This window comes from Catharus ustulatus, chromosome 26 (genome assembly GCF_009819885.2).
Source record: "Catharus ustulatus isolate bCatUst1 chromosome 26, bCatUst1.pri.v2, whole genome shotgun sequence".
Taxonomy (NCBI): Eukaryota; Metazoa; Chordata; class Aves; order Passeriformes; family Turdidae; genus Catharus; species Catharus ustulatus.
Window position 1 is genome coordinate 5124702 of NC_046246.1, and position 20902 is coordinate 5145603.

Consider the following 20902-nt stretch of genomic DNA (forward strand, 5'->3'; position numbering starts at 1 on the left):
CCCCAGATCCCCCAGCCCTGCAGCCCCAGGCTGGGATGGAGCTGAGGGGATTGGGGATAATCAGGGGTCACTGCTGGTCCTGTGGATTTCCTGCTGCTGCTCCTGGGCAGCTGCTGTGCCCAGGTGTGTGCTGTGCCCAGGTGGGTGCTGTGCCCAGGTGTGTGCTGTGCCCAGGTGTGTCCTGTGCCCAGGTGTGTGCTGTGCCCAGGTGTGTTCTGTGCCCAGGTGTGTGCTATACCCAGGTGGGTGCTCCGCCCAGGTGTGTCTTGTGCCCAAGTGTATCCTATGCCCAGGTGGGTGCTGTGTCCTGTGCCCAGGTGGGTGCTGGGCAGGTGGGTGCTATACCCAGGTGTCTTCTGTGCCCAGGTGTGTCTTGTGCCCAAGTGTAACCCGTGCCCAGGTTGGTGCTGTGCCCTATGCCCAGGTGGGAGCTGTGCCCAGGTGTGTTCTTTGCCCAGGTGGATCCTGTATCTGGGTGGGTGCTGTGCCCAGGTGGGAGCTGTGCCCAGGTGCACCCTGTGCCCAGGTGGGTGCTGTGCCCAGGTGGATCCTGTATCTGGGTGGATGCTGTGCCCAGGTGTCTCCATGCCCAGGTGTGTTCTGTGCCCGGTTGAGAGCTGTGTTCTGTGCCCAGGTGTGCCCTGTGCCCAGGTGGGAGCTGTGTCCTCTGTCCAGGTGTGTGCTGTGCCCAGATGTGTGCTCTGTCCTGTGCCCAGGTGGGTGCTGGGCAGGTGTGTTCTGTGCCCAGCTGTGCCCTGTGCCCAGGTGTTCCCTGTGCCCAGATGTGCCCTGTGCCCACCTATGTCCCGTGCCCAGGTGTGTGCTGTGCCCTGTGCCCAGGTAGATGCTGTGTCCTGTACCCAGCTGTGCCCTGTGCCCAGGTGGGAGCTGTGTCCTCTGTCCAGGTATGTGCTGTGCCCAGGTGTGTGCTCTGTCCTGTGCCCAGGTAGATGCTGTGTCCTGTGCCCAGGTGTTCCCTGTGCCCAACTGTGCCCTGTGCCCAGCTGTGTCCTGTGCCCAGCTGTGTCCCATGCCCAGCTGTGTGCCCACACCTGCTGCTGGTGCTGCCAGTTCTGCTGTCCCAGTGCAAACTGGAACGTTCCCAGTGAAACCTCCCTGGGAATTTGCATTTCCCTGCTGTGAGCAGTGCCTGGCTCCCTGCTCCAGCCCTGGGAATGTTCCCTGAGCCCAGGGCTGAGCTGTGCTGGCCAAGGGGCTCCTGCTCCAAGGAATCCCCCAGGGCTGGGCAGCTCTCTCCCACTTGTTTGATGTGCACAGGCTGAGGCAAGCTCAGGAAAAATCTGCTGCTCTTCTGAAACTCTGATATGTCACCCTCTGATTTGTGCTGAAGAACAAAAAAAGCTCCTGAGTCTGATGGCTGCACTTGATCATCTTAAAAGTCTTCCCCAGCCTTAACAATTCCAGGATGTGTGTTGCCACATTCCCTCAAAAACCCATTTAAAAGCAGAAATGTTGGAGCAGGAGGGGCTGTGCTCAATATCTGCCCCCCCAGAAGCTCAAAAGCAGAACAAAACCAGTGATTGGCATTTAGAACATTCTGTCATTGATTATTTTTTTCTCTCAGGCTTTTAAGGAGCTATAGATTTTTAGCCTGAAATTAATATATCGGGATTTTTGTGGGCAGAATAAAACCCTCATTAAATTTTGCAATGTATCAAACAGCTTGCAATTAAAATTCATTTTGAAGCGAGTTAGCAGAAGTTTTGTTAATGTTTAACATCTTTATGGGTGTCATTCTTTGTAAATTTGGACTAATTGAGTCCAAAGGGACAAACTCACGGATTCTGCATTTGCTGTGCATGCCAGGCCTTGCTTTGCTTTTGGCATTTTCCCTTTCCTTTATGCAAGTTCTGATTTTCAGCAAGTTGCCAGGAAAGTAACTTATTTTGTTTTTTCTGCCAAGAATCCATCTTCCTAAATCTCAGAAACGTTGCAGCAAATCTCTGGGAAAGACAAGCAAGGCTCCACTGATTCCAAGGTGTTTCCTGGTGGGAAGTTCAGGAGATTCCAAATTGGATTTTTTTTAGGTTTTCCTTCTAAAAATGTTGTTCAGAACAAGCTGCTCTGGGCATGGAAAAGCCTTGGCTGGGCTCCTGGTTGTATCCTGAAGCTTGGAGGTTTCCTTGACTGGCACACAAACCAGCCTGAAACATTTGGAATTGTGAATTTTCATGTTTCTTACTCCCCTTGGATATTTTCCCTGCCATCCCAAAGCAGTTTTTAGGGAGCAGTGAAAGCAGTGGGAAATATTTCAGGGTGTGTGGAATCCTGACCTGGCAGAGCTTTGAAATTCCCCTGGACTTGCAGGTGAGGAGGAATCAGAGTTTGAGGAGTTGGAGCTTTGAAGACTCTTCCCAGCAAAGCTGGATTGAACCCAAATTTAATCCAACCCAGGGAAAAAAAAAAATCAGGAGCAGGCTCTGCCAGGGCTGCACTCCTCAAACACCATCAGCAGCAGAACAGGCTCTTAATGGCACTTTATTGATTGAAAAGGGAGGGAGTTGAGTTCATCTAAACTCTGGATAATTCTGGGAATTTCTTGGCAGATTGGGCTGCTCTGAGGCTTCACCTTTGATTTAAAGGCAGCAGCACAAATAAAATTAGCACTGCACAGGGCTGCTCTCGCCTGCAGGCTCTTGTCAGGTGCTCTGGCTTGAGTTGAGGAGGGAGATCCTGCAAAAAAGATCCTCCTAGAACGTGTGGAACTGCCCAGAATTCCAGGCTGGCTGCAGCCCAGGGTGCTGCTGGCTGTCCTGCCTGCCTCAGGACCTCAGGGCTCCCTGGAATCTCTCCTCCTCTGGGGCAGGATGTGGTGTTTCCCTCTGAACTGAACTGGATTTTTCCCCTTTTTCCCCTTTTTTCCAGGGTGGGAATGTGCCCCTGGGGTCCCTCAGCTGCTCCCAGAGGTTTGTGCTGTGTGCAGGGCTCATTAATGAAGGCACAGAGCATCACTGGTCCCATGTTGTGAAGGTGGATTATTTTTTTTCTTCCCCCAGCAGAAAGTGAACTCGGTGTCTGCTGCCTTTCCCAGAATTCTGCTTCATTTCCGACTGGAGAACATTTCAGCATTTTTTATCTGATCAGACCCATGGAAATAGGGAATGATAGGCGAGTGAGCAGTGACACAGCTCACATCAGCTGAGAGGAGAAGGTGCAGATTGATCTCTGAGGAGCTGGGAGAGCAAGAGAAGCTCAGGGCAGCAAAGGGCAGCCAGAAAGCAGCTTTAAAAAGCAGGAAATAATAAAGCAGAACGCACTGGCAGCACTCAAGAGTTCCTGCAGTTGCAGAGACTTCGTGTTGTGTAAGGTCATCAACAGAGGCTTCTTAAAAAGGACATTTTGCCCTTGTGCAGTGCTTGTTCTGCTGCCTTGGCAGCTCGGATCTGTGCTCTTGGATGCTGAGAGCTCTTCATCCTCCCAGGAGAGCCACAGAGCACCGAGGGATGGAGCAGCCCTGGCCCTGCTCAGCTCAGCTTGTGATGCTCAGCTTGTGATGCCCGGCTCAGGCTGTGATGCCCAGGCTGGGCTGTGATGCTCAGCTTGTGATGCCCAGCTCAGCTTGTGATGCTCAGCTTGTGATGCTCAGCTCAGGTTCTGATGCTCAGGTTGTGATTCCCAGCTCAGGACTGTGATGCTCAGTTTGTGATGCTCAGATTGTGATTCCCAGCTCAGTTTGTGGTGCCCAGCTCAGGGCTGTGATGCCCAATTTGGGTTGTGATGCTCAGTTCCAGTTGTGATTCCCAGCTCAGGCTGTGATTCCCAGCTCAGGTTGTGATTCCCAGCTCAGGTTGTGATTCCCAGCTCAGGGCTCTGATGCTCAGTTCAGGTTGTGATGCTCAGTTCCAGTTGTGATTCCCAGCTCAGGGCTGTGATTTCCAGCTCAGGTTGTGATGCTCAGTTCAGGTTGTGATGCCCAGTTTGGGCTGTGATGCTCAGTTCAGGATTGTGATTCCCAGCTCAGGTTGTGATTCCCAGCTCAGGGCTGTGATGCTCAGGTTGTGATGCTCAGCTCAGGTTGTGATTCCCAGTTCAGGTTCTGATGCCCAGTTTGGGCTGTGATGCTCAGTTTGGGTTGTTATGTTCAGTTCAGAGCTGTGATGCTCAGCTCAGTTTGTGATGCCCAGCTCAGGTTGTGATGCCCAGCTCAGGCTGTGATTCCCAGCTCAGGTTGTGATTCCCAGTTCAGGTTCTGATGCCCAGTTTGGGCTGTGATTCCCAGTTCAGGGCTGTGATGCTCAGATTGTGATGCCCAGCTCAGGTTGTGATTCCCAGTTTGGGCTGTGATGCTCAGGTTGGGCTGTGATGCTCAGCTCAGGTTATGATTCCCAGCTCAGGGCTGTGATGCTCAGGGCTGTGATGCTCAGTTTGGGCTGTGATGCTCAGTTCCAGTTGTGATTCCCAGCTCAGGGCTGTGATGCTCAGTTTGGGCTGTGATGCCCAGTTTGGGCTGTGATGCTCAGGGCTGTGATGCTCAGTTTGTGATTCCCAGCTCAGGTTGTGATGCTCAGGTTGTGATTCCCAGCTCAGGGCTGTGATGCTCAGTTTGGGTTGTTATGTTCAGCTCAGGGCTGTGATGCTCAAGGCTGTGATGCTCAGGTTGGGCTGTGATGCTCAGTTCAGGTTGTGATTCCCAGCTCAGGGCTGTGATGCTCAGGGCTGTGATGCTCAGTTTGGGTTGTTATGCCCAGCTCAGAGCTGTGATGCTCAGGTTGTGATTCCCAGCTCAGGTTGTGATGCCCAGCTCAGGTTGTGATGCTCAGTTTGTGATTCCCAGCTCAGGTTGTGATGCCCAGCTCAGGTTGTGATTCCCAGCTCAGGTTGTGATTCCCAGCTCAGGGCTGTGATTCCCAGCTCAGGGCTGTGATGCTCAGGTTGTGATTCCCAGCTCAGTTTGTGATTCCCAGCTCAGGGCTGTGATTCCCAGCTCAGGTTGTGATTCCCAGCTCAGGTTGTGATTCCCAGCTCAGGGCTGTGATGCTCAGGGCTGTGATGCTCAGTTTGGGTTGTTATGCCCAGTTCAGAGCTGTGATGCTCAGCCCTGCTGGGCCCTGCCTGAGCTGTGTCCCCTGGTGCAGCAGCTCTGGAGGGCAGAGGAAGCTCTGCTGGGTTTGGTGTGTCTGGGAGGCAGGGCTGCCTCTCACCCAGCACTGGGGTTAAAGCAGGCAGCTGTCAGGAAATGAATCCACAAACACCAGAGGTGTCCAGAAAGGAGGCAGAGGGATCCTGTAACTTTATTGGAATAAAGGGAGAGGCCATGGGCATTTCTCACAAGGGTCTCTCCAATTTTTAGAGGACACTGCCTCCTTTTTATCCCAATTTCCCAGCTGCATTTCCCTCTCTCTTTCCCCTTTGGCTGAGATACTTGAGAGGTCCAGACTTTGTGAAATCTGAAAGTCAAGCCCCACTTTAAATATGTAACACCCTCCTTTTTTTTTTTCTTTTCCTTGTGTCAGTCAGTGGAATTCCTGTGGAATTTTGGTTCTTCCCATTGTTTCTTCCATCTCTCTGTATCTAACTTTATTTATGATCAGTTTGTTTGTGGAGACAAATCCCTCATTCCTGTCACTGGGGTGTCTGTGCAGGGCCAGCAGCTGGGCTTTGATGGTCCCTGTGTGTCCCTTCCAGGGTATTCCATGATTCCACAGAAGAGGAATCACATCTTCACCCTCCTGGTGCAGCCAATAACGTGGGTCATCCAAATCAATTCCTCACCAGTTTCAGGATGGCAGCTTTGCCATCCCCATCTCAGCCCCATCCAACTTCAGCAGCAGCCACTGGGACTGAGCAGCTCATGGGAAGGGGATAGAAAATGAACTTTGTCAAATCAAGCAATTTCTTAAACATAATTAATCCCACTTTACCTGGTGGTTGGGTTCTCCTTTAGAGGTAATCTGATGACAGTTTTATTTCTCATGTTGAAAATAAATGATTTTTTTTTTTTTTTAACCCTAGAATGGTTTGGGTTGGAAAGGATCTTAAAGATCATTTAATTCCAACCTTAACCATAATGTGGATATTTTTAATCTGGAGTATTTTACAGAGTCTGGGGTGTTTGACACCTTCTGGGGTGTTTGACACATTCTGGGGTGTTGGACACCCTCCCCATGAGAGCTGCAGCTCCCATCCCTGCCTGGGGGAGCTGGAATGTTGTGGCTTTAAGTGGAATGAGGAAGTTCAGGAGCAAACCCGTGTTTTATCAATGTAAATTATGAATTCTGGGAAAGCCAAAACTGGGTCTGTCAAGCTGCTGCTCCATTTGCACTTCTGATAACTCAGTTGCTGGGGTTTTTTTTTTTTCCTTTTTTTTTTTTTTTTTGGAAACTAAAAGAAACAGATGGGTTTGGGGTTGGGTGGGGGTGATGGGCTTTGCAAGACCCGTTCCATTCTCTCCCCACAAACCAGGACTGGGGATTCCCTGATTCCCTGGGCTGGGAGCATCATCTGTGCCACCCCTGGCAATGGGGGAGAGCCTGGAAAAATCACCAATTGCCTTGGGAGCATCCCCCGGAGCTGGTTCCTGCGGTGATTTGTGATGTAAATCAGAGCTAACAAGGGGGGCAGGGTGTGCTGCCTCTCCCCGAGCTCTGCAGATGGGGATGAGCTCGGAGATGCTCGGTTTGTGTTTTCCTGCCTGCAAAGAGCAGAGCTGTTGTTCCCCTCTCCGCGGTCCTGGTGCCTCTCAGCATCTTGTGGCTTTTTGGTCCCATTAAAATCAAGCTGTGAACAAAAGCAGGTTATTGATTCTTGAGAGCAGGAGGATCCTTTGGCAGGCAGTTAATGAGCAGAGAACTCTTCCAGGCTCTGATTTTTCCAAGGGTGTTGAAGTTGTAACATCTCAGTTAACGCCTGACAAGGAGCCTGCAGAGCCTCCCAGTCATCCAGAATTCATCTGTTCCTAAGTGGGGGTTTAGGGCAGGCTTGTGCCAGGCTTGGTTGGTCCCAAAAACCTTTTTGGGGCCATGGATGAGAAGAGAGAAGAGGGTCCCCCTCTATCGTTTTGTTGTTTAAAAGTTGAAGGAAGGATATTAGGTTTATTTTGATTTAAATCATGATTTTTTTTTTTACTATTTGTAGTTAGATTGTTTTAAGGTTTGTATTTTTATATATTTTATATTTTATTTTATTTTAATTTTATTTTAATTTTATTTTAATTATTGAGGTAGAAGGAATGAGATTATGAATGGTTTCGAAAATTAAGCAATGAAGGATTTTGAATGTTATTATTACAAGGAAAAGAATAATAAAGAATGACAAAATGGTTACAACACCCCTCCAATGGGCACTTCTTGCTGTTGGGATTCACTGGGGTCTCTCATCACTGAGACAGCTCAAACCCAAAGCAGCCTCGACAGAGAATAGCAAGGCTTGGTTTTGGGGTTTGTTTTGATTTGCCAAGCTCTGGGATACCCCTGGTGTATCTGAACATACAAGGCCATGTGTGGGAGCAGAGAAATTTCTGAAATAAATCCGCTCTTCACGAGTCCTCCAGTCTTCCCTGGTTGTTTAAGTGCATCTCATGCACACAAAAATGAAAATTGCTGGGATGAGGAGAGTGGAGCTGGCTGAGGGAGGGGGCCTGAAGTGCCATTGTTCCCTCAGAACAAGAGGGGATCTCTGCAGAGCTGCAGCTCTCAGAGGCACCACGAGTGCAGCAGCCACATCTTGGGGTTTTGTGCTCAATAATTGGATTTTTTAGTTGGATGTGGGGGAGTGCAGGGAATTCTGGGTTGTGTACCCAAACTTTGAAGTGCCACAATGATCTGACAATGGTGGCAGATGTGTGTTTGGGCCCCTGGTCAGGCACAGGGAAGTGGATTTTGGGAGAGCTTTGGATAAAGATCTGTCACTCCTGGCTTTTCCCTTCTGCTCTGGAACTCGTCCCCTTTGAACCCCACATGGAGAGGGCAGGAACAGCAAATCCAGGGACAGCAAATCCCAGGGACAGCTCTCAGGTGAATCCATGGAGCTGGCCTGAAGGGAAGGTTGTCCAGGCAATTTCTAAGGTGTTTTTCAATCATTTTTCCCCTAGCAGTGACAACCCAGGCAGCATTATGATAAAAATGTCATTCCTGGGTCTGTAACAATGCCATTAACGTTCGTTCTGAGCACATAAAAAAGGTGCCGAGGCTCTCAACGAGCCAAAATTGTGCCAATACTGAGAGAAACCATTTTCTGCAGTTGTTTTATTGCAGGTTTTAACTACAGAGTGGAAAGCAGGGGAAGGAACCCACCCCAGGCCCTTGAGATACATTCCCCCCATAATATCCATATTTATCACTTACCCCCCTCCTCCATCAGCTGCCTGCAGCTCTTCCAGGATCATTGTTTCCTCTCTGCTGCTGGAAGGCATCTCCCAAACTGTTATTTCTCCTTGTTAATGCTTTGCTCTCACAGTTATTTCCATCTCTAGTCCCCACACCATTAGTGGGAAACACATCCAGGTGGATAACGACCAATTTCCAGTGTGCTGTTTCCCATCCCTTCCTGTTTTCCTGTCACCAGAAGATTTCCTGCTGCAGATAACTGGAATTTTATGGTGTGCTCAGAGCTGGCAGAGTTTTCTCTCAGCCTCTCAGGTGGCGTTTCAGGTGGGAATGGCCAGACTGGGATTTTATTGGGATATGCTTGTAAAAAGGGAATATTTGCAGGCAGAGCTGCAGGAACTGGGAGCCATTCCTCAGGACCAGTCCTGTTTGATGGGTTCAATTGAGTGGAACCCATGTTCCCACTTGCCTGATTTTTGCCTGAGTGCCACTTGTTTATGGAGCTCGCAGGCTGAGGGATGGGGGAACGCAAAGATTCCGTGGGAAGCGTAATTGGCTGGGTGATATCTGGGGCCTTTCTGACCACTTCATATTTGTAACGTGCCAAAAATAGCTGCTCCTTCTGCTGGAGCCTCGGCTGCTGCAGCTGGGAATAGATTTTAATTGATGGATCCTGTCAGGCTCCCAGCGGCCGTGCGGGCAGGAGAACCATTAAAGTGAGATTTCTTGTCCCTGCTCACTTAAACACTCTGCTACCAGCTCATGGCAGCCTTGCAGTTTCTCCTTAATATCCCCAGCCTTTGTACCCATATCCTGGGGCCATATCCCAGGATTTTAGGGTTCCCAGCAGGGAGAGCTGGGAGAGCTCCTGGCATTGTGTCCTGGTGTTACAGGTGTCCAAAGAGCTGACGAAATCCTGGAGTTACAGGTGACAAAATCCTGGAGTTACAGGTGACAAAATCCTGGTGTTACAGGTGTGCAAAGATCTGAAAAAATCTTGTGTGTGGAATAAAGGACAGGAACACCTCAGAAGTTGTGTGTGTGGAATAAGGGACAGGAACACCTCTGGAGTTGTGGGGAATAAGGGACAGGAACATCTCTGGAGTTGTGGGGAATAAGGGACAGGAACATCTCAGGAGTTGTGGGGAATAAGGGACAGGAGCACCTCAGGAGTTGTGTGTGTGGAATAAGGGACAGGAACACCTCAGAAGTTGTGTGGAATAAGGGACAGGAACACCTCAGGATTTGTTTGCTGGAGACTTTTGGAGCTTGGGGAAAACGTGGCATTGAATTGAGGCTCTGGGATGTGACCTCGCATGGGAAGGGGCTGTGACAATCCCTAAAGGAACCTGGACAAAGGCTGGGGTTGAGAGGAGAAAGCTCTCAGAGGCTCCTCCAGCGGGGTCAGGGAGCTCTGTGGGTTTGGGCTCTGAGTTTGTGCACCTTGCCAAGGCCTTTTCCTGGGAAGAGCCGTGTTCCTGTGCTCCCTGCACCCTCCTGTTCCCCATCTGGGCCTCCTCCCCAGCTCCGGGACCTGCTGTTGGAGGACCAAAATTCCTCCTTTGCAGAAGGAGCCTATTTTAATTCCTGGCTTGGAGAAGTCATCGCTGTTTTCCTGTGGATGTGCAGGAACATCCATCCCCACCACCCAGGACAGCACCAGCTCCCCTAAACCCAAACTCCTGCCCTGCCCAAGGACACCACAGCGGGTCGGGGTTTGCTGCAATAACAACTTGGAGCTTTATTGGGACTTCCCAAGGAACTGCAATCTTGGGTAGGAGCTGCCGTCTCAGGTAAAAGCTGCCAGCACAGGTAGGAACTGCAACCACAGGCAGGAATTGCAACCACAGGCAGGAACTGCAGTCACAGGTAGGACAGGAGGAAATCCCGCAGGTTCGCTGCCTTGGTGGTGAAGGAGATCATGAGGTTCTTCATGGCTCTGCTCCGGCTGGACATCCTCGGGCGCCCGCTCCTGCTCCTGCTCCTGCTCCTCGTCCTGCGGATCCTCCTGCCCTTCCTGAACTCGGCCTCCTCCTTGTACATCTCCTTGTCCGCTTCGGGCAGCCTCTGCCACATCCTGCCCAGCCTCTTGGCCGTCTGCACCACGGTCAGGTGCGGGTATTTCCTCTGGAGCCGCCGGCGGTGCCTCTCCATGAAGAGGAAGAAGGGAGGCAGCGCACGCCTGGACCTGAAGCGAACGCTCTTCCCCAAGGGCCTTCCCCTCCTGGCCCGGAGCCTGGGCCGTACCCCCAGGCGCCTCCTGAGCATGCCACGGGGCGGCCTCTGGATGGTGATTCGGAACAGCATGGTGGTGCTGGCCCCGCGCCTCGAGCGCACCGGCCGCGCCATGGCCGCCGCTGCTGCCGCTCCCCGTCTGCGTGCGGGGAGCGCTGCGCAGGAGCGCGAGGCTGTGCTGCCCTCAGCACCGGCTGCCGGAGCGCACTGAGGCAGCGCCGGGCCGCGCCGGGCCAGGCCACGGCGCCAGCGTCACCGCCACACTGTGACATCAGCCTGTGGGGGCCAATCAGGACAGGCCGGCCCCGCTCCCTGCAGCGCTATTGGCTGGAGAGGTGTGTGATGTCATAGTCAGCGTGGTGGAACGGGTGTGGGTTGGCGTGGGAGCGCTGCCGTGGATGTGGATGGAACGTTGGCGTGGGCGGCGGTGATGGCGCCAGGCCCTGGGGACACGGGGTTCCCAAAGCTGAGCAGGCCGGGCCAGGCCTGGTCCTGGGACTGTGTGGGCTGGAGGGACGTGCTGGTGGTGGAGCAGGTTGAGAACGAGTTGGGAGCATTCCATGGATGGAATTTTGGGATGTGCCATTTTGGCATCACTGTGCAGTGGGGACACGAGATTCCCAAAGATGAGTAGGCCAGGCCAGGCCTGGTCCTGGGACTGTGTGGGCTGGAGGGACGTGCTGATGTCATCACCATGGTGATGGAGCTGGTCTTGGATGAGTTGGGAGCGTTCCATGGATGGAATTTTGGGATGTGCTGTGGTGGCATCACTGTGCACTGGGGACACGAGGTTCCCAAAGCTGAGCAGGCCAGGCCTGGTCTGGTCCTGTCACTGTGTGGGCTGGAGGGGTGTGCTGGTGGTGGAACAGGTTGAGAATGAGTTGGGAGCGTTCCATAGATGAAATTTTGGGATGTGCCATTTTGGGATGAGTTGGGATTCCATGGATGAAATATTGGGATGTGCCATTTTGGCATCACTTTGCAATGGGGACATGAGGCTCCCAAAGTCCAGCAGGATGGGCCAGGCCTGGTCCTGTCACTGTTTGGGCTGGAGGGATGTGCTGATGTCAACACCATGGTGATGGAGATGGTCTGGGATGAGCTGGGAGCCTTCCATGGGTGGTATTTTGGGATGTGACATTTTGGGATGAGTTGGGAGCATTCCATAGATGGAATTTTGGGATGTGCCGTGGTGGCATCACTGTGCAGTGGAGACAGGAGCAGGAGGGACCATGCCTGGTCCCTGTAACTCTGTGTGCTGGAGGGATGTGCTGGTGGTGGAACAGGTCGAGGATGAGTTGGGATTCCATGGATGAAATTTTGGGATGTGCTGTGGTGGCATCACTGTGCACTGGGGACAGGAGGTTCCCAAAGCTGAGCAGTCCGGGCCAGGCCTGGTCCTGTGACTGTGTGGCTGGAGGGATGTGCTGATGTCAACACTATGGTGATGGAGGTGGTCTGGGATGACCTGGGAGTGTTCCATGGGTGGAATTTTGGGATGTGCCATTTTCGGATGAGTTGGGATCCTTCTATGGATGGAATTTTGGGATATGCCATGGTGGCATCACTGTGCAGTGGGGACACGGGGCTCCCAAAGCCCAGCAGGATGGGCCAGGCCTGGTCCTGTCACTGTGTGGGGTGGAGGGATGTGCTGATGTCAACGCCACGGTGACTGAGCTGGTCTTGGATGAGTTGGGATTCCATGGATGAAATATTGGGATGTGCCATTTTGGCATCACTTTGCAATGGGGACATGAGGCTCCCAAAGTCCAGCAGGATGGGCCAGGCCTGGTCCTGGGACTGTGTAGGCTGGAGGGATGTGCTGATGTCAACACCATGGTGATGGAGATGGTCTGGGATGAGCTGGGAGCCTTCCATGGGTGGTATTTTGGGATGTGCCATTTTGGAATGAGTTGGGATCCTTCTATGGATGGAATTTTGGGATATGCCATGGTGGCATCACTGTGCACTGGGCACAGGAGGTTCCCAAAGCCCAGCAGGCCGGGCCAGGCCTGGTCCTGTCACTGTGTGGGCTGAAGGATGTGCTGATGTCATCACCATGGTGATGGAGCTGGTCTTGGATGAGTTGGGATTTCATGGATGAAATTTTGGGATGTGCTGTGGTGGCATCACTGTGCAGTGGGGACACGAGGTTCCCAAAGCTGAGCAGGCCGGGCCAGGCCTGGTCCTGGGACTGTGTGGGCTGAAGGATGTGCTGATGTCACCACCATGGTGACTGTGCTGGTCTTGGATGAGTTGGGAGCATTCCATAGATGAAATTTTGGGATGTGCCATTTTGGCAGCACTGTGCAGTGGGGACACGAGGTTCCCAAAGATGAGCAGGCCAGGCCAGGCCTGGTCCTGTCACTGTGTGGGCTGGAGGGACGTGCTGGTGGTGGAACAGGTTGAGAATGAGTGGGGAGCATTCCGTGGATGGAATTTTGGGATGTGACATTTTGGCATGAGTTGGGATCCTTCTATGGATGGAATTTTGGGATATGCCATGGTGGCATCACTGTGCAGTGGGGACACGAGGCTCCCAAAGATGAGTAGGCCAGGCCAGGCCTGGTCCTGTGACTGTGTGGGCTGGAGGGACGTGCTGATGTCATCACCATGGTTATGGAGCTAGTCTGGGATGAATTGGGATTCTATGGATGAAATTTTGGGATGTGCCATTTTGGCATCACTGTGCAGTGGGAACATGAGGTGCCCAAAGCCCAGCAGGCCAGGCCTGGCCTGATCCTGTCACTGTGTGGGCTGAAGGGACATGCTGATGTCATCACCATGGTGATGGAGCAGGTTGAGGATGAGTTGGGAGCATTCCATGGATGGAATTTTGGGATGTGCTGTGGTGGCATCACTGTGCAGTGGGGACACGAGGTTCCCAAAGCTGAGCAGGCTGGGCCAGGCCTGGTCCTGTGACTGTGTGGCTGGAGGGATGTGCTGATGTCAACACTATGGTGATGGAGCTGGTCTGGGATGACCTGGGAGTTTTCCATGGATGGAATTTTGGGATGTACTGTGGTGGCATCACTGTGCAGTGGAGACACGAGGTTCCCAAAGCTGAGCAGGCCAAGCCTGGTCCTGTCACTGTGTGGGCTGGAGGGACGTGCTGGTGGTGGAACAGGTCGAGGATGAGTTGGGAGCATTCCATAAATGAAATTCTGGGATGTGCCATTTTGGGATGAGTTGGGATCCTTCTATGGATGGAATTTTGGGATGTGCTGTGGTGGCATCACTGTACAGTGGGGACACGAGGTTCCCGAATCTGAGCAGGCCAGGCCTGGTCCTGTGACTGTGTGGGCTGGAGGGATGTGCTGATGTCATCACCATGGTTATGGAGCTGGTCTGGAATGAATTGGGATTCTATGGATGAAATTTTGGGATGTGCCATTTTGGCATCACTGTGCAGTGGGGACACGAGGTTCCCAAAGCCCAGCAGGACGGGCCTGGCCTGGTCCTGTCACTGTGTGGGCTGGAGGGATGTGCTGATGTCATCACCATGGTGATGGAGCTGGTCTGGGATGACCTGGGAGCGTTCCATGGATGGTATTTTGGGATGTGACATTTTGGGATGAGTTGGGAGAATTCCATGGATGGAATTTTGGGATGTACTGTGGTGGCATCACTGTGCAGTGGGGACAGGAGCAGGAGGAACCAGGCCTGGTCTCTGTAACTCTGTGTGCTGGAGGGATGTGCTGGTGGTGGAGCAGGTCAAGGATGAGTTGGGATCCTTCCATGGATGGAATTTTGGGATGTGCTATGGTGACATCACTGTGCACTGGGGACAGGAGCAGCAGGGACCAGCCTGGTCCCTGTAACCCTTTGGGCTGGAGGGATGTGACAGTGTCATGGTGATGTCACATGGTGATGGAGCAGCTCTTGGCTGAGTCGGAAACGCTCCATGGGCAGAATTTCGGGATGTGCCGTGGTGACATCACTGTTCTTGGTGGCACGTGGTCTCCCAGCCCAGCAGAAGGAGCCACGGTGTCGTAGCCATGACGATGTCACAGCCGTGGTGACATCCTGGCCGTGGTGATGACATCACATCCCTTCACCCAGGGCTGTGTTCCTGCTCTGGGATTTTGGCTCCATTTCTCACCCAGTGTTTTACAAACCTGTAACACCCAAGGAGGGAAGCGGAGCCCTCGGAGTTTTTGTCATGATAAAATGTGGAGCCGCCGCTCACCGCAGCGCGGTGGCAGCTGATAATGGGAAAATGGTTTAGTAGCAGCCCTAAAAATAATTGTCTGTGACAGCTGTTTCTTGGTTCCTGTCAGGAGAACCACTGTTATTTAAATCCACAGCCCTTGGACTCCATGGCTAATTTATTTGGGTGGACTTTTCATTAATTTGAAAGGTTCTGCGGGTTTAAAAGCCTTCATTAATTACGCTTTAGCAGATGGGAATGCAATAATGTTCTGCAGGTTTGTCTGGGAAGAAAAGAAATTCCCAGTGGTTTGTTTGGTTGTTTCCAAAAGGTGAAATCAGTCGTTCCCAGGCAGAGGTGAGCTTGGCTGTCCCCGTCAGAATTCTTGTGACTGAGGACAGGACTATGAATAAAACAAATTGAAATTTTGACCACTCATTCTGAGTACAAGGTGATTTATTGAAGTTCCCAGTAGTGTTAAATATTCATATGTAGCCGATTGCATAAGTACTAAATTATGAAACAGCCCCTGCTCCGTGGAACTTGTCTCTCTGAAAGGTAAAGATGGGCGAGCAGAAGCCTTGGAAGCCGGGAGTCATCCCTGAGTTACAGATAACTCTGGAATTGTGTAATTCCAGCACAGTTAGGACTTGTGCAATTGCTGGGCTGGTTAATCCTGGCACAGAGGGGCTCGTGGCAAAATCCAGCCTGGACAGAAAGCTCTTCCCGTTTCCCCTGCTGTGTTCACTCCAGGTTGTTTTCCAGCCTGGTAAATAAACTCCTTTTGTCTTACCAGCCTGGTAAATAAACTCCTTTTGTCCTACCAGCCTCTTCCTTTCATGTCCCTGCTCTCCCTTGGAGTGGAGAGGGTGATTTGCATTCCATTTATCTCTCCCTTCCCTTGTTTCCTTTGCTCTCCAAAGAGAACCTGCCCTGGTGATTATTCTGGGGCAATGAAATAATTTCATTCCAGCAGTCACAGGTCCCTTCAGCAGGTGCTTTATTATCTCAATAATTCAGCCTAAGAGACTTTCCAGCCTCCCCAATTCCCACACTTCACGAGCTACAAATAAAACTCTTTTGCTCTTTCCTTGATTTGGTTTATTTAGCCTCTTTTTTTTTTTTTTCCTGTGTTCTTTCCAGATCCTCCCCAGGAATTATATTTAAATGTGGAATTGATGCTGCTCAGCCCAGTTGCCTTAAGGGGTGCATTGTGTTAAAATGCACATAAAGGCAGCGCTGTCCCACTTGGGCTGGGTCATTTAAAAAATTCACTTTGAATCGAGGCCATTTATCTGAACTCAGCACAATGTTTGCTCATGTCCCTGGATTACCTACACACTCCATCAAAATGGGTCATTTGGGTCCAGGGAAATCTGGGCTAGAAGTGCTGGAATAAACACAGGGCAGTGCTGGGGTGGGACACATCCACGGATCCTTTCTCCAGCACGGAGCTGTGTTTAACCCACCACCACTTTTACAGGATCTCTGCAGGCAGAGAGAGCAGAATAAAGCACCTTTATTGCTCCAGCTTCCTCTTTTATTGGAGGATTTTCATGTGGAATGGTGATTGTTAAGGACAAATCATTTGTGGGGAGCAGAGCCCATGAAAGCCAAGCTTTGGACACGTTAAGGCACTGCAGAGCTTTTCCCATGGCTGCTCCAGGAATGCATTTAAAGACATCCTGGAATTGGTGATCCAAGGGGATTTGTGTCCATTTTCCTGCCTGAACCTGAGCAAGGCCTGTGGCTGAGTCCTTCTCAGTGGGGCAGAGGTGTCCAGATGTGTCCTGAGACTGCCCAGACCTGGTCAGGGAGGAGAGATTCTGCCCCCCAGTCCTACCAGAAACGAAATTCTGGTTGTGGACCCGTTTGGATTTGCAGTGAAAAGCAGAATTTGCAAAGCTTGTGTTGAGCAGATATTGTATCCAAAGAGGCAAAATGGGAAAAAAAAATTAAAAAAAAAGCCTCTGCCTGCCCCATTAGGTAATGAGTGTTGATGAAGGGGTGGAATTGGCTCCAGTTTGCTGTGGTGGGTGAAAATTCCATGCCAGGAGGAATAACATCCAAGGCAAGGCAGGAAAATGAACAGGGGGAGAAGACTCTCCATGAATTGCAATTAAAGTTGAGGTGAAGCTGCTGCCAGAGCGCTTCCAGCAGCGCTCCCAGTCCCTCCTTGTCAGGAGCAATCCCTGCAACACTCAGCAGCTCCTCATTGGAAATAACAAGTTTTTACTGTTACTTTTTAAAAAGCTGGAAGTGAAAACAGCCTCTTGACAGAAACCATCAGGACACACCAAAAAAAAAAACAAAAACAAAAAACCCCAAACCTAAGCGGGAAGATGAGAAAAATGTCACTGCTCGTAATGATGTTAATTAGGAGGTAAATGAATGTTGACATTTGAGAGCTGAGCTGAAAGGATCAGACGTGTGAAGGTGTGGAGGATCTGTGTGGAGTCTGAAATGTCTGCGAGATCCCCATTCCTGCAGGAGCACAAGAAAGGAAAAGCTGCAGCATTTTCTTTGTTGGTTCTCATTGCACTGGGTGAATCCGGCTTTTAAAAGTTTCGTGTCTTGGACTCTGATTTGGGATGGCAGGAAAAGGTCTCAGTATGGGGCTTTAGAAAAGACTGTATTTTAGAATTTGGTGTTATTTGTGTGAATTTTTGCATTTATTACAGGTGCAGGTGCTGGTTTTGGGGTGTGTTTTGTGTTTTTTTTCCTGGTATCTGAGCTGGTTTTGGGGTGTGTTTTTGTGGCTTTTCCTGGTGCCTCAGCTGGTTTTGGGTTGTGTTTTGTGGCTTTTCCTGGTATCTGAGCTGGTTTTGGGATGTGTTTTGTGATTTTTCCTGGTGCCTCAGCTGTTTTTGGGATGTCTTTTCCTGGTGCCTCAGCTGTTTTTGAGGTGTGTTTTGTGTTTTTTTTTCTGGTATCTGAGCTGGTTTTGGGATGTGTTTTGTGGTTTTTCCTGGTATCTGAGCTGGTTTTGGGATGTGTTTTGTGTTTTTTTTCCTGGTATCTGAGCTGTTTTTGGGGTGTGTTTTGTGGTTTTTCCTGGTGCCAAGCAAAGGGGAGCAGAGCCATGGAATCGTGGGATGGGTTGGGAGATGTGGAACACATGGGACACGTCCTTCCCACTTCTGTTTTCTTCTGTTAAGGTAAAATCCTTTCACTGCATTCCTTGAGAATTCCTTGAATCCTCATTGTGCCTGAATTTCAGAGCCTGGCAGATTTGATTTTGGCTTTTGCAATCTGGAGTGAGGAGTCCTTCCCTCAGGAATCCATCACCTGCTGCCACCCCCTGCACTGCTGAGGGTCACTCTGCTGGTTTTTCAAACAACAACCTTTATTCCTTTATTTATATTTTTTTTTTGCCTGTCTCCTGTTTCCTCCTGTGCAGTCAGGGATCAGGGATGTCTCTGTCCTGGGAACTGGGGATGCTCAGCAGGTCTTTCCCATCTTTTGTGCTGCCAGGTTCTCCTGGGAATGCTGCAGTGCACCAGGAGAATCTCCCTGGAGGTTCCTCAAACCCAATTTTACACTCCCAGCTCCCTCTTTTCCCCTTCATTGTCCTGATGGGAAGAGCAGGGGACAGAAAGAGCAGGGGACAGGAGGGGAATGTCCCTCTGGTGCTGCTGGAAGCTGCCAGACCTTCAGCTGCATCTCTGCAACTCCTTCCTTTCTCTACCATTCACACCATGTTGCCTTTTATTCCTGACCCTTTTAAATGTGAGTAGTTACTGCTGTTTCCCACTTTAATGCAATTACACCACACTTCTCCTTTCCCACATGCCAGGAAGCTGCCCAGCCATTACATGGCATTAAATGGAGTAATTGCAAGATTAGGTTCCTTAGCCAGGCCATAAAAAAATGCCATTACAGAGGAACTGCAGGAGAGAGCCTGGAGAACTGGGCTGTGAGGCTGAAAGCTCTGCAGGAGTATTTTTATTTTTATTTTTATTTTTATTTTTATTTTTATTTTTATTTTTATTTTTATTTTTATTTTTATTTTTATTTTTATTGACCACCCCAGGGCCTCTGGGACAAGGGAGCCAAGGGCATTCCTGGGGTTTTTGTCCTCTAGGAAGGAGTGAAGGCAGGAGTGGATTCATGTGGGACAGGTGGGATCAGCTGTAGGTCGTTGTCTTCAGGGAGAATTAAAAATACAAATGGTCAGCCCAGATGTGAGGCACATCTGGAGTGCTTGTCCAGCTCTGGGATCCTCGGGACAGGAGGGACCTGGAGCTCCTGGGGAGGCTGTGAGATGGGGAAGGGACTGGAGCAGCTCCTGGAAAGGCTGAGGGAGCTGGGGAGGTGCTGAGAGGGGCCCTGGGTGTCCCTGAGTGTCTCTGGATGTCCCTAAGTGTCTCTGAGTGTCCCTGAATGTTCCTGGGTGTCTCTGGGTGTCCCTGTCTGTCCCTTTGTGTCCCTGAGTGTCCTTTTGTGTCCTTTTATGTCCCTGTCTGTCCCTGTCTGTGTGTCTGTCCCTGTCTGTCTGTCCCTGTCTGTCTGTCTGTCTGTCTCTGTCTGTCTGTGTATCCCTGTGTGTCCCTGTCTGTCTGTCCCTGTCTGTGTGTCCCTGTGTGTCCTTGTCTGTCCCTGTCTGTCTGTCCCTGTCTGTCTGTCTGTCTGTCTCTGTCTGTCTGTGTATCCCTGTGTGTCCCTGTCTGTCTGTCCCTGTCTGTCTGTCCCTGTCTGTCCCTCCTGTCTGTCTGCCCCTGTCTCTCTGTCCCTGTCTGTCTGTCTGTCCCTGTCTGTCCCTGTCTGTCTGTCCCTGTCTGTCCCTGTCTGTCCCTGTCTGTCTGTCCCTGTCTGTCTGTCTGTCTGTCCCCGTGTCCGTGCAGGCTCAGAGCAGCCCCAGGCTCTGCTCCAGGGCCCAGCAATGGCCCCAGAGCCACGGGCAGGGGCTGATCCCAGGGAATTCCACCTGCACAGGAGGCAGAACTTTCCTGTGGGCTCTGGGACAGAGACACTGAGCCTGTGGAGCCTCCCTGGGATGTTCCAGAGCCTTGGCACACCCTGCTGTGCCCTGTCCCCCTCAGGTGGCACCAGCTGAGCCTCTGACCAGTGTGGGATCCATCCCCCAAATGAGTTTATTGGGCTGATCCCCAGGTGAAGGAGTCCCAGAGCTCTCTCTGTGTCTCATTCCCTCACTCATTCAATCATTTCTCCAGCGGTGACACCAAGGCCATCACCTTGGTCCCAGCTGGCTCCTCAGTGTCCCTGTTCCCTCTCAGGGATGTCAAACCCCTGGGGGAGCTGGAGGGATGGCAGGGACACTCCCTGTGCCACCAGACATGGTGACCGTGGCCTTGAGTGCTTGGCCTTGTCACCAACATCCCAAAGCTTCATCCTCTGGTGGCAGGGACACAAAGGACAGCAGAGCCCCCTGTGAGTGAGGGCAGGGGACACAAAGGACAGCAGAGCCCTCTGTGAGTGAGGGCAGGGGACACAAAGGACAGCAGAGCCCCCTGTGAGTGAGGGCAGGGGACACAAAGGACAGCAGAGCCCCCTGTGAGTGAGGGCAGGGGACACAAAGGACAGCAGAGACCCCTGTGAGTGAGGGCAGGGGACACAAAGGACAGCAGAGCCCACTGTGAGTGAGGGCAGGGGACACAAAGGACAGCAGAGCCCCCTGTGAGTGAGGGCAGGGGACACTGGGGCTGATAAGGAGTTGATTTGGGAGCAAGGACTTGAAGTGCTGCATGTAAATGTGGGAGCTGTGAGTCCCCAGATAAGATTTGGGCAGGTGAGATAACAGGTTCAGGCAGGGCTGATCCCAGGAATATTTCCTGAGAGCTGCTGGAATTCACTGCCTGCTTTTCCTTGATAGGGAGGTGACCTCCCTCTGCTGCCTGCTGTGCTTTGGGGTTGATATTTGGGTAATATTTGTCAACAGCACAGACCAAACACCGCCTTGGTTTCTGTTTCTGTTTGTTCCGGGGATTTTCATGACAGAGGCAGCGAGGGGAGGGTGTGTAATTTAATCTCCTGGCTGTAAAAATCCATTTCTGCTTGTACTTGTTGATAATTTCACTGTGACACAGCAAATAGGAAATGACTGGAGTGCACTTTGATGGAGTTGTCACAATGAAGGGTGCTCTGTGCCCACGGGTGCAGGGTGGTGCTCACAGTCTGATGGACAACTGGGATTTTTTTTTTTCCTATTTTTTTTGTGTTAATTGTCCTCCAAATATTAACAACATTTTTTTTATAGCCCTCTCTGCAGTAC

General features: G+C 51.3%; 1 protein-coding gene across 1 annotated transcript in view; it reads left to right on the forward strand.

Moving 5' to 3' along the window:
• Window positions 1-10632: 10632 nt before the first annotated feature.
• The window catches only part of LOC117007700 (CUB and sushi domain-containing protein 1-like), a 124948-nt gene continuing 114678 nt past the window's right edge, over window positions 10633-20902 (forward strand). The window contains 1 exon segment of the mRNA XM_033081023.1: window positions 10633-10663. Within this exon segment, the coding sequence (XP_032936914.1) occupies window positions 10633-10663 (31 nt within the window).